Source organism: Sander vitreus, chromosome 10 (assembly GCF_031162955.1).
Source record: "Sander vitreus isolate 19-12246 chromosome 10, sanVit1, whole genome shotgun sequence".
Taxonomy (NCBI): domain Eukaryota; kingdom Metazoa; phylum Chordata; class Actinopteri; order Perciformes; family Percidae; genus Sander; species Sander vitreus.
This window is the reverse complement of record NC_135864.1, coordinates 21390046-21403249: the sequence shown is the minus strand read 5'-3', so window position 1 is coordinate 21403249 and position 13204 is coordinate 21390046. Positions and strand designations below refer to the sequence as shown.

The following is a 13204-nucleotide window of genomic DNA, read 5'->3' as shown; positions in this document are numbered from 1 at the left end:
ATTCCACTGAGAACGCAACTTTTGACAAGCTTCAATTTTAGATGTTGATGTTTTATTAAATTTCATAATCCCACCATAACGGGATGAACAGGTCTTCTGTGGTTTACAGTCTATTCTAAAAGGTCATTGCAAAAACAAATAAAAAATGTAATTAGATTTTTGCATCTGTTTCCAGATGCAACATTTTTTTTGCATCTGTACAATAATATACTGTACTTTTGTTTCCAAAAGTACAGTATATTGGGAGGATGCCATGTTGATCTGGAATAATTACTGGTGACCGGTTTATGAAAAAGGTCACGTCTATTTCAGAATCATTGCTGGCTCTATGATTATTGATATATTATTAAGAAGAATCGGCACAGCAGGTGCGGTATTACATTCAATTTATCGCACCGTTGGGACTAGAAAAAGAGAGCTGAGCCAGAAGGCAAAGCTCTCAATCTACCGGTCAGTTTTTGTTCCTACCCTCACCTATGGTCATGAAGGCTGGGTCATGACCGAAAGAACAAGATCCAGGGTACAAGCGGCTGAAATGGGTTTCCTCAGGAGGGTAGCTGGCGTCTCCCTTAGAGATAGGGTGAGAAGCTCAGTTATCCGTGAGGAGCTCGGAGTAGAGCCGCTGCTCCCTTTGCGCCGAAAGGAGCCAGTTGAGGTGGTTCGGGGATCTGGTAAGGATGCCCCCTGGGGCGCCTCCCTAGGGAGGTGTTCCAGGCACGCCCAGCTGGGAGGAGGCCTCGGGGAGACCCAGGACTAGGTGGAGGGATTATATCTCTAACCTGGCCTGGGAACGCCTCGGGATCCCCAGTCGGAGCTGGTTAATGTGGCCCGGGAAAGGGAAGTTTGAGGGTCCCTCTGCTGGAGTTGCTACCCCCGCGACCCGACCTCGGATAAGCGGATGAAGATGGATGGATGGATGGATATTAAGAAGTCTATCTGTATAATTAGTAACCTACTGTATAACTGGCCTTGGCTTCTATACAAAAAGGTGTTTGATTTGAATCAATGTGTTGTTTTAAATGCAAGTGAGGTGCATTTTGCATGTGGTTGATGTGTTCTTTCAATAAATATTATCACACTCAGTGGTGGGAAGTAATCAAGTACATTTACTGAAATACTGTAAAGTACAAATTTTAGAATCATTAAATCCATTCATTAATATAGTGCATCATTATTTTAGGAATTATGCATAACTGATATTTTTTAAATAAAAATGTGTTAAAAATCTCACATACCCCCTGCGGTATCCAAAGTACCGCTAGGGGTATGCGTACTCCCATTTGAGAAACACTGCTGTATAATATACAGTATTGGGCCTGTTGCTATTATAAACCGTGCCTGGAGGTATTAAGATAAGCCTTTATTGATCCCCAGAGGGGAAATTTGAGTGTTGCAGCAGCACAAAAACAGAATAAAGTACAGATAAATAGAGAAGTAAAAAATAAGATAAAAAAAAATTTAACTGGACAAGAGCAATTAAAGACAAAGTTACAAGGACATGTGACATGTGTACGATATCTTCATACAGATGAATAAAAAGACATGTATTTGGGTTCAAGTGTTACAAGTCACATACATAGGGACCACAATGGAAATAAGTCTTTGGGCTTTATTGTGTTATCCCTGACTATTTATGTATTTTGAATGTATGACACATGTACTGTTTCATATTTGTTATATTTAAGTGGTCAAATAAAAATCAATCAATCAATACAGGCCTGTACACACATGATCTGTGGGTCGCTGCAAGTGAAGGAGGGATACTGATCAGGTTGCGGACAGTGTGTTGAACACCCCCCTCCCCACACACACACACACACACCCACACACACACACACACACACTAATATAAACTCTACTAATGTAAACTTGATTTTTCTGCTGCATTCACTTACCGCTCTTTGTTAATACAACTCGACCTGTTAAGTTTCACCTTGTGTAAAAACTTAGACGGTTTAAGGCAATGGGTTTCCACGCAAATTTCTAGTAAAGTCAACTAATTTGGGATAACAGTGTACTCTCTGAGAGACCACTGAGTAAAATTTCTCTGTGGTTCTTTCAGCAACAGATTTGAGAATAATATGATTCACTAGGACAATCCTCTGCGTCTCCAGAGTCAATGAGGCTTTTCGTAACTACTTGGGAGTGACATTGCCACAGTAAGCAAAATGATTATTTGGAACACACATCACTGCATTATTCTTAGTGGTTGTGGCTTGTTCCCTATTGAGAGTCTTTTCAAATGTGTTTTGGGGAATCTACTGAGTGTGGACCGGTGAACACAAAGCCAACTGGAGCAGAAATGTCACGGCTTGACACTTACGTGAGACTTCAACCAGAAACACAGCCAGCGCACGGCACCAAATGTATACAGTCGACACAAAATGGACTTAATGGCTCTCTGTTTTATCTGCAATTAAACAAGAAATGGTCTACGGCGTTGCATTATTTAGGAATGTAGGGTGAACAAGCACATGCCATGAAACAAGACTGCCATAAATGACGCTTGAATGACAAACTTACAAGTTTACATCCATCCTCTCTTAGCTTCTATTGTTAGAGCCTGGTAATGGGAATGAAACAAATAACAGTGATGTCAGGATAAGAATGGACAATTGTTTTAAATATTACATAAACATGTTCATCTATTGTGAGGACAAATAAGTTTTATATAGACCATTTAGGAAAAGGAAATGCAGTGATCAATCCATAAGAGTCTAGAACTCTGCCCTAAAGTACTATATAGATATTCTGAATAAATATTCCAGACAAGATTATTCAAATTGCATTTCTCTTATGGCACTGTCAATGTCAAATGTATTTATAGCACATTTAAACAACTGTGGACGACCAAAGTGCTGAACAAGACAGAATATCAAAATATATTATCTTATCGCTCAAGGCTTATGATCCTTACAGGAAACTCGAAATAACAGGACGAGATACACTTTGCTTGTCCCAAATTTTGCGGAAATAAAACATTTTCCACCCAGAAATATCCTTTTGTTTCTGCAGGATATGAACCAGGCATCAGCCAGGCCTCGCGAGACTAACTGGCGACAGACCACGTCATGTGACGGTCCCATGATCATATGCGGAAGAGGAAGGGATTTCATTAGTGACAACACGCTAACATTATCTGATTATATTTTCCGCTTTTACCTTTACCTCGCCACCATCAGCCCAGCAATGGACGGATCTGTCAGAGCAGCTTCAGACGCAGGACCGCCGGCTTATTACAGAGGGTGAGAAAACAATCAGTTTTTTTTACAGCTTACCTTAGCTAGCTAGCTAGCTAATTAGCTTAGTAGCCTTTCTGTCCGTGGAGTGACGCCTGTTCTCAAAACAACCCGTCCCCCTTGTGCTGCTTTTTGTTAAACATGTGCCAAAGTTTACCAAGCTTGTTATTTGATGTGGCGTAGTCCTGGAACCCAACATGAATCATCCCCACATCAGTAGTCGGCTTGTCAGAGTCCCGTTGTTCCTTAACAGTAAGGTCACTGTCTGGTTTTATCTCGGCTGACTCATGAACTCTTACTCCTCTGCAGAAATGAAAGCTCCCTGGTTTCAGCCCTCAAGACACTGCTGTTCTTCACCATCCTGATGGTCACGCTGCCCATTGGTCTCTACTTTGCAACAAAGGCGTATCTCTTTGAGGGTAAGGTTCGCAGCGCTACCCTGTTTGTGTGTGCAGCTCTTAAACGTTTATTTTGTTTCACCTAGGCCTATTTAGAATAGATGAAAGGAGGATGCTACCACAAACTGTTCACTTTGTTTTAAGTCTTATCTTTGTTCTAGGTCAGGGGTGTCAAACATATGGCCCATGGGCCAGAACCGGCCCCCCAAAGGGTCCAGTCGGGCCCACTGGATGACTTTGCAAAGTGTGAAAATTGCAGAGAAGTAATAAATTCCAATTCCAAATTTAGGCCTACCGCTTTAATGTCAGAGAATATCCGAGTTCTTTTTCCGTAAATTTACGACTTTACAGGTTTTTTCTCGTAACATTACCCCTCTCTCCCCAGGGTCTGTAACGTTGTTTTTGTTCCTACAATGATATGATTCTTTGAATAACTCGATTACAAAAAATCCTCGAAGCAAAATTCTTTGCCTCGAAGCTTCGTTAAATCAATGTAATTAAGGTTGTACGGCTCACTGTGTTTCCGCACGGAGGATAATTACTAGCGCACACAACAGGTTGACGCTTCTGTGGACACAAGACCGTTTATATACTGTCTATGCACAAGACTGACGGCCCAGATTACAAATGAACGAAGACGAAAATAGCGAGGGTCTAAGAGAAGAGACAGGCGAGAGAAAACGACAGAAAGTTTGGGATCATTTTAAGCTGCAAACATGCTACTACATCATCTCTGTAGAAAACATCCACTCTACTCATCCATTCCACGGAGCAAACCGACACAAGGTAGCTAACTAACGTCTGCTGCTCTCGTCCACCGCGCTGTTTTACACAACTAGCCTACAGCATGCTACTCTGCAAATAGCGATGTTTTACCAACAAGCTAAAACGAGAGCTGTCGGTCTGTAGTCTAACTGTTTATTAGTTTGCTACTAATTTTTGGAAACTGTAGGATTTTATTCTAAAGTGTGACAGATGACCAGTCTGGCCCTAAAAAGGCCAGACTTAATCTGACTCCAATTGGTCACTACACTCTGAATGGTGTTCGTTTACTGGTAGATCAGAGAAATGAGACTCAGGATTCGTCCAGTTAAAGTTAATAACAAGCTTTAGTGAAAAATGATATTGCAAAATACAAGAGTTTTTGCATACAGATCAGATACTATACAGGTCTTTAGTCAGTCAAAGATTCCCCCAGCAGGCTCCAGCCGGCTCCTAACGATTTTGTAACGCAAATGAAAAATGACCTTGACTTTTCCCATTCACAGCTCAACAGAGACAAGTCGCTGTTGTTGGATTTGAACACCTGTGTGTTTTTAATCTCAAATCTTCAAATTTAAGGAGTTTCATGAGAGCCAGGTCATTTCCATACTTTGTGTCACAAATCCCGCGCTTGCAAAACGTTGACCATTGTTGCCTCGTTCCCTCCCCCGATCAGAGAAGATCTTTCTCACACTCCTTTTTATAATGTCTAATCTAAACTACTCTAAACGTTAAAAAATATTCATGTAAGACAGTGGTTCACGTTTATGTTGTGTTTAAATCCCCTACCGCTAGATGGCTATGCTGAGACACACCGCTAGTGTCCTTGCCTAGCAGTGCCTGACTTTTTGCTAGAAGCTAACAATGTAGCTATGGCTGAACTTTGGCCTACTTTAGTATATAAATACTAGCTCACTAAGAACCTGTGAACCACAATCCCAAACTGGCAGTTTGATTTTCTGTGTACTGAATTGTTTACCTAAAGTAAACTTCCTTGACTTTTATGCACATCATGTCTTTTTTTAAATATTAGTTTTTCTAAAAATTATACTTTAAAAAAAATCCCAATATATCGCCTTACGCACAGTAACAAAATATATTGCAATATATTGAATCGTGACCCATGTATCGTGATATGTATCGTATCGCCAGATTCTTGCCAATGCACAGCCCTAACTGTTAATGCCCCCTCCTTTTCCAGGTTCCATGAAGATGTCAAGCTCTGACAGCTACTTCTATGCAGCCATTGTTGCAGTGCTCGCTGTGCATGTGGTTTTGGCTTTGTTTGTTTATGTGGCCTGGAACGAAGGCACGCCTAAAGGGAAGGGCAAAGACGATTAAGGCATGTCCTTATCAGCTCGTAAGACCGGAGGAGACGGACAGACACGGGCATGGATCCGCAGGGGGCCCCCCCCCCCCCCCCCCCCCCACCCCCACCATGGGCTCCAGCACTAAACACAGCACCATCTACCAACAGGACAGTTAGGGGACCTGGTTTGCGCTTAGGCTTTAACACAAGGTTAAAGCATGAAACTACCGTACTATTCTCTGGTATGGGGGAGTGGAGGCTGTTAGGTGTGTTTTACACCAGCCTCAGCAGGCCCGCTTATTGACTTTTTGTTCTCTTAAAATGTTACTTTTGTTGACAGAGACAGAGCTATTTTTAAGAGGCTTTATTATAAGCTGCCATTTGGCTAAGTGCTGTAAGTCCCTTCACAGAGTTTATGTAAGAAAACATCTTGGGTTTTGGATGATGCGTGCGTGTGCACATACATGTGCTTATAATGTGAATGTATGAAGGATTTGATTCCAAAATGCTCTACATCCATTCTGTGAGAATTTGCACTGCTTATTTAATCATTCTGTCCTCAAATTTCAGTTCCTATCTGCATACATTTAAAGATGACTCTTAACTTCAATATAAACCCATACTGTGCTTGACTTTCATGCTGTGTTTTGGATCAAAAATCTTCATGACTTCTTGTCTTCAAAATATTCAGACTCATTTTGTTTTTGTAAACAAGTGTTTTTGTTTTTGTCTGAAAGTGTGTGTGTAATGTAGCTCAGTGATATTTTGGAAATTTGGAAATTATTGCAAGGTCAAATTGTATTTGAAGAAATGTTTTGTATTTAAGATGTTTGGTGATGTCAGTGAAGTCGGTGTGATAAAGATGAGAATGTTGACTTGCTCAAATAAACTTAATAATTGTAACTTTTTTAGTTGTTACATTTTTTCCAAAAGACATTGTGCAATTTTGCCGATTCACTGAAACCAAATGAAGATTTATATTTTTTTGGACATGTCAAATTGTGCATGAAAATGCTTACACATTTGTTACTGTATAATATTCCCTATAAAGAACATGGTACACTAATGATACAGACAGAATCCGATGTGATGTAGACATCATGGTCTTCAGGTTTCTTATATGCTGTATTTTTTTTGAGTTTATAATACAAACAGTCTTATATTGAAAAGGGTTGAGGTTAAATATATGTGGCTTAAGCCTGCCACATATGGTCTATATCATTGACCTACGAAAATCAGAGTTTTTATCTTTGAGAAGATGCTGTGATGAAATCTAGGATGGACATTTTTTTTTTTTTTTTTATAAATGAGTGTGCTAAAAAAGCTGCAACACACAAAAAGCCATGGATTCCCTTAGCCTCTGTTGTGTAAGCCACACTAAACAAAAATGTATTTCCAGAAATGCATGTGTGTGTGTTTGCTTTATTTATCTAGAGCCTTTTTTTCCCTAAAGAATGTCAGCTTAGTTTTATTTAGTCAATATCAGCGCTTCCATTGAAAACAAACAGTAAGTATGCAGGTAATAGATATGAATGGGCAATTTCACTGTCACTTCAGCAACACGCCTGACATGCAAAATGCTACAGTAAATATTATTTAAATTGACTTCTGCAGGGAGTCTCAGCTGTCACATGGTGGCAGCAAAGCTCCTCATAGACGAACACAACATTTTTGCCTCAAAAATTTAGCAGCTGATTTATGTTCATTTTCCTCCTTGCCGTGTGAGTCTCTTTCTAACAGCACACTGCTGTAGCTCCCTCACTGTATTCTGCAGAGCTTGGTGTTGGAGCTGTGCAATCTGCATTGAGTTTAACAAGGCTGGTGTTGGTGATGAGGTGACAGGCCATGCAAGGAATCCGACTGATTCAGTCAGCAAACATCAGAAGCCTTGCTTTCCTTTTGGTTGATATTTCATAAGCGTACCCTTGCAGCAACACAAAGTTAGTGCAAGGGCATGCTCTGCTTCTGGCTTTGTCGTTTATCACACATTAGCAGGTTTGGTGTATAGTGTGAGTGTGATGAAGAGAGCGCTGAGCACTAAACACAGGGATTAAGTACCACAAAAACACTTGATTTTATTCTGTGTGCCCTGCTTGTCCTAAAATGCAATCCACATTTAGTACAGACTCTTTGTGTATAAATACATTATGTCCTAATTGAACAGACGTTAATGTAATTAATTAATGAATTAATGATTGTATGTAACCACTAGCCTGTCTGCAATGCATTTCAAAATATAAGGAGTCTTTAGGACTTCAATTTCCTTCGCCCAGCAGATGGCGTGCCCTGCAGACACAACCCTCAGATGAGCAAAATGCCAGTGTTTAAGTTAAAGTAAAGGGAGAGGGCAGTAGAGTACTGTGCTACAGCTGGTGGAAAATAATATGAAGCATCGCACCACAGCCAACGGAACAGAACACAGTGATAGACATACAATTATATCCACCATTACACATAACCAAGGCAGCACTTTTATTGTGTAAGGTCTTGGCTGTTATTTCCCATGAAACACTGCTCAGGTGCTTTAGAGAAGATTATTACTGGCTTCCACTGAAGAAACAGAATTACTTATTTATTCCCAAAAATGTTACATTATACAAACATATAAAAATACACTATATAGACTACTTATTAGGCAGGTTTTTATAAAAATCTGCAGAAATTGAAAGTGTCCTCAGTCCTGACTCTCTTGATTAGGCTACAATTACAACATATTATACTAAACATATCTTTAGACTATAAAAGCTGACATTTAGAGTTTCCATAGTGTGTTTTGTTTGTGTGTTTTGCTGCATTTAACTTCATATTGGATATTGTGTTTCCTTTTTTTATATATATATATATATATATATATATATATGAGATTATGCCACAATCTATTTTAAGCGTTGAGAGTTTTTAATTTAATTAAAAGTTTTTAAGTGGAGGGCTATCTAAATAGCCCCGGATCTCTAAGGTAAGCTAAATAAGTTACCACTGCACAATGACTAATTATTTTTAATTATTCAGTAAAAAGGATGCATCGTTTTGTTATTTTTTCCATAATTTTGGCAACAATAATTCCACTTCTATATTATGTGATTTCGTGGCTATGTGAAAAGAATTATTTCATGACGATACTAAGGTTTAAATTAGGGTACACATCTTAAACTATAGTATTAATGGCCAAATGAATTTTACCAGTTCAATATTGTTATTTATTCCTTCATTGTATGTTGAGGGGAGAGTGTTGCAATTTTTCTCTTAGTCAAGGGGAGAATCCAAAGAAAATATTGATAACACTGAAAAGGCCCTTGCTTTTTTTAAAACATAATGTTCTGCCCTGTCTCCACCCAAGTACTTTGTGCACAGTCCCTCAGATTAAGGACTTAACTAAACTGCATTGAGATCACCATTCTTGTAGTCAAGAGTGTCAGAGGTGATCATGCTGCTACTAATTTAACTTGCAGAGCTAATACAAAAGCCGCCATGAAGTCGTGGCAGATTATACAAAAAAAAAAAATCAACTCCATGTCATCGAATGTTAACAAATGACATACTTTTATTGCGTGATTCAGTCAAACTAGAAACCTTTAAATTGCAATCCTCTGATGCAACTGCAATTTGAAGTGTTGGCCTGACACTAAAAAGACTTCATTTCAAAGTGCTGGATATCTGTCTATAATCATAACTCATATATATTCATCTGTCAACATTTCAAAAACACATCCAACCCATTTCTCAAAGATGATCACTTTATTACATGTTAAGATGATGTATGTCTTTGAGTAGCCTTCATGTTTTATTCTCATTTGTTAAAAGTGGATGTGACTTTTTAGTTTTCTTTTTTTTAGGATCAGAAACTATTCTAGTTTATGGAGCCGTACATTTCAAATAACAGCCCTGACTGTTTTGACTGGGAGATCTGAAAAACATTGTTTCTGGCACCACAACACATTGAAGTAGAATAGTATGCCCAGACTACACTCAATCATATCTCAAAGCATCAATAAACTGCAGTTGAAAAAGTAATATTTTTCCTAGGAATTGTACTCTTTAGTTTTTAATACAAGTTAAGTATAAAATATATTTGTTCTTCCCTTAACAAATCAAGCATTGACAGAAAATGACGAACGCAGCGGTCCAAAGGTATGAGCCAGCTTCCTCGTCATGAACTTGCTATGCCATTAATTTCAAGGTTTCCATACCAGGGGTGCCTGCGTGCTGTGCTTTCCTGGCACACACGAGTGGAAGATGTGCCTGTGTGGGATATTCAGACAGCAAAAACTTTACATGTGACATGTTTGTTCCCGCTCAAGCACGTCAGTTTGTAACTGGTTGAAATGTTTGTGGGTGGATACTGATGACTCAAGCTACACCTGGTAGATTCTAATTATAGAGATTCGGTGTTTCCAAAAAATATGGCTACTATATTCTATATGTCAGAACTACTGTGTAAAGAAACTAAATATTACCAATATCATCGCTTCTCCTGAGTTGATTTGTTTTAGGAATATGAAATAGCAGTTGCAACATGTGCTCCAGTGAAACGATGACCCTTTTTCTGATAAAGACTTGATCATAAACACACTGCTAATTTTGCAAATTTAAGACAGATTTATTTCAGGCAGTTTAAAAAATATGGTTGTCACCAAGTGCTTTACAGAAAACAAACACAGATCTAAACAAAACAATGTGCTTATAATTATGTACTTGCTGGCTGTCACAGTAAAAAGAGGCAATACATATGTGGGAACTCCTGAGACCAGTGCAATTTCTTTTGAGGCGCGTCCTGGAATTAGGTATTTCCAGTGTCCAATGTGTTGTCAGGTATTGCGCAACTTTTAACTTCAAGTCTAAGCAAGTGAACTATGCTAAATGGTGCTGTCAAAACAGTTAAAGGAAGTTACATTTAACTATTCACCCTATCTGATTTCCTCAAATGCTGTCAACAAGTTTCTGCCCTGGATTCTGTTCCCATTATTTGGGCAACTTTATACACAGAGGTGCATTTTTTGGGTTCATTCACGTTGATGTAAAACCTGAGCAGACTGCATTTCTTGTTGATTGTATTCTCAGTGACAATAGTGAATAGTGGAGAGATTCATACCATACACAATTAAAAACAAAAAAAATACATTGACTGAAAACTGAAAACTGGTGTTGTGACAAATGGTGTACCGTATACCATAAATGCTAGTCTAATGTGAAATCCAATTAAGTTTTACAAATGAAAAGCCAGCTGTGGGACATTTCTCAGTGGGGCCGAACTTCCTTCAAGAAGAAGTCTTCTCCGTGTGCCCTGTGAATATCACTCCCTTCTAAGTTGGAATGAGTCAAACCTGTGCCATCTTAAAAAGGGGAGTCAGTTCAGCATGTATGAATGCTTCCAAACAACATATGATCCCCTCATAGCAATTTAAGACACCCTCAGAGGAACATAAACCTCCTCATATCTGCAGATCGTCTATTCTAGTCTTGTTGCTGCTGCTGTGTTTGGCACTACGGCCCGGCCTGGCCTGCGTAGGTGACCCAGGGGCTGATCCTGCTCCCTTCTTTCCTTTCAGGTCACATTCTTCTGACTTGCTGCTGCTCTTTTCCACCGCCAAGTTGTCCTTATTCTGTTTGTATGCCGCCTTGCTGTGGTAGGGGTGGAAGGACGAGTCTGTGTCCTCAGACAAAGGGGAGAGGTTGTAGCTGGGTACGGGCGGGTAGGCTGGCTGGACTTGGTGGAAGTAGTCGTCAAAGCTCGGCGCATACGGCACCGCGGCCTCGCCGGGCTCCTTGGGGAGACTCACAGAGGACTGATCAGCTCTCCTGAAGCTGATGCCCTGGCGACACTTGGTAAAGCCCAGGTGGTAGACCTCTATGAGGTTGAGGAGCAGAGACACGCTGGACACTCCCAGCATGAAGATGATGAAGATGGTTTTCTCTGTTGGACGGGATATGTAGCAGTTTACCACGTTGGGGCAGGGCGGTCTGTCACATGTGTACATGGGCTTCAGCTTAAAGCCGTACAAGAGGTATTGAGCCACAATGAAGCCCACCTCAAACAGGGTTTTAAAGACCACATTAAAGACATATGTGCGCAAGAGCTCCCCCTGCAGGTACACTTTGCCCTTTTTGTCCCTCACCAGAGCCTTCTTTTGCTTACCATCCACAATAAGGGCCTGCTTGTCTGAATGATGTGCATGTTCCATCTGCTGATCCCTCGCTTTATGCTTGTCCTCCATCCGCACCAGGTGGAGGATGTGTCCCAGGTAGATCAGCGTAGGCGTGGACACAAAGATGATCTGCAGAACCCAAAAGCGGACGTGAGAGATTGGGAAAGTGACGTCATAGCACACGTTCTCGCAACCTGGCTGCTTGGTGTCGCAAGTGAAGCCCGACTGCTCGTCGCCCCACACCTTCTCCGTGGCAGCACTCAGGATCAGGATGCGGAAGATGAACAGGACGGTGAGCCACACCTTCCCCACCACAGTGGAGTGCTCCTGGGCTTTTTCCAGCAGCTTTCCCAGCAGGTTCCAGTCGCCCATGGCTGCGTGAGCTCAGATCTGGGACTGGAGGTACAAAAACAGTCAAAATTAGTTTCAAATAATACTAATCCAGTAGTTAAAGTAAGCTCCAGTATTCCTGATGACTACAAATTTTCTAAAACGTCTTACCAAGTTTAGCAGAGCTCAGACCAACTGAGTCTCTAGGGAGCCAAGCTGCTAATCGAGTGCAACTGGGGGACTTTGCTGCGGAGCAGGTAATGGCCTTTTCCACGTGGACGCAGACAGGATTATATTTACTTTAGGAGGGTATATATTTGGCAAGTGTGGACAGGGAGGAAGGCAGGTTCCAGTCATGTTTCTGCGGCTCCTGGCCTTCATGGCTCGAGCCACAGCAACATGATCCACGCACGAAGTGAAATCAAACACCAGGCAGATGTGGTGGAAGTGCGAATTAGAAACAGTTGAGTAATGCCGGTCCTGTCAGCTCCTGTAACACATTATGTTATAAATATATTGTACTTCTGATGGATGTACTGTAAAATAGCAGGACAGCACATTCAGGGTATGCTACTGTGAGGGAGAATGAATTCTGATAACTGCTGAAATGTGGTAGGTGGAATGATGTTTAGGGAGCCACCATTAATATATCTATCTAGTGTTTTAGCAACTGTAAAGTGGGTTGCAATTTTAAAGTGCTCATATTATGCTCATTTTCAGGTTCATAATTGTATTTAGAGGTTGTACCAGAATAGGTTTATGTGGTTTAATTTTCAGAAAACACCATATTTTTGTTGTACTGCACATTGCTGCAGCTCCTCTTTTCACCATGTGTGTTGAGCTCTCAGTTTTATCTACAGAGTGAGACATCTCACTTCTATTCCATCTTTGTTGGGAGTCGCACATGTGCAGTAGGTACTGCTAGCTCATCAGTTGCAGAGTATGAAGGCGTGCCACGCTAGCAGCTAGGCGAGCATTATAACGCGTGTTACAAAGTGACGCACGTTCGCCACGGAAGTAAAG

At 40.6% G+C, this 13204-nt stretch overlaps 2 protein-coding genes across 2 annotated transcripts; one reads left to right on the top strand and one right to left on the bottom strand.

Moving 5' to 3' along the window:
• The first annotated feature begins 3045 nt into the window (after positions 1-3045).
• Positions 3046-6611, top strand: vma21 (vacuolar ATPase assembly factor VMA21). Its single transcript, XM_078260890.1, has 3 exons — positions 3046-3245; positions 3549-3658; positions 5601-6611. The coding sequence occupies exons 1-3, from the start codon at positions 3085-3087 to the stop codon at positions 5738-5740; spliced, it is 411 nt and encodes a 136-aa protein (XP_078117016.1). The 5' UTR covers positions 3046-3084; the 3' UTR covers positions 5741-6611.
• A 3622-nt stretch (positions 6612-10233) lies between these two features.
• LOC144524997 (gap junction alpha-3 protein-like) lies at positions 10234-12223 on the bottom strand. The gene has a single exon (XM_078261498.1). The coding sequence runs from the start codon at positions 12221-12223 to the stop codon at positions 11138-11140; it is 1086 nt and encodes a 361-aa protein (XP_078117624.1). The 3' UTR covers positions 10234-11137.
• Between the last annotated feature and the right edge of the window lie 981 nt (positions 12224-13204).

Excerpts from the sequence above, each read along its gene's own strand:
- vma21 (XM_078260890.1), top strand. The coding sequence starts at position 3,085 with ATGATCATATGCGGAAGAGGAAGGGATTTCATTAGTGACAACACGCTA. Across the intron at positions 3,246-3,548 it reads CCGCCGGCTTATTACAGAGG|AAATGAAAGCTCCCTGGTTT; the intron begins GTGAGAAAACAA and ends ACTCCTCTGCAG. Across the intron at positions 3,659-5,600 it reads AAAGGCGTATCTCTTTGAGG|GTTCCATGAAGATGTCAAGC; the intron begins GTAAGGTTCGCA and ends CTCCTTTTCCAG.
- LOC144524997 (XM_078261498.1), bottom strand. The coding sequence starts at position 12,223 with ATGGGCGACTGGAACCTGCTGGGAAAGCTGCTGGAAAAAGCCCAGGAG.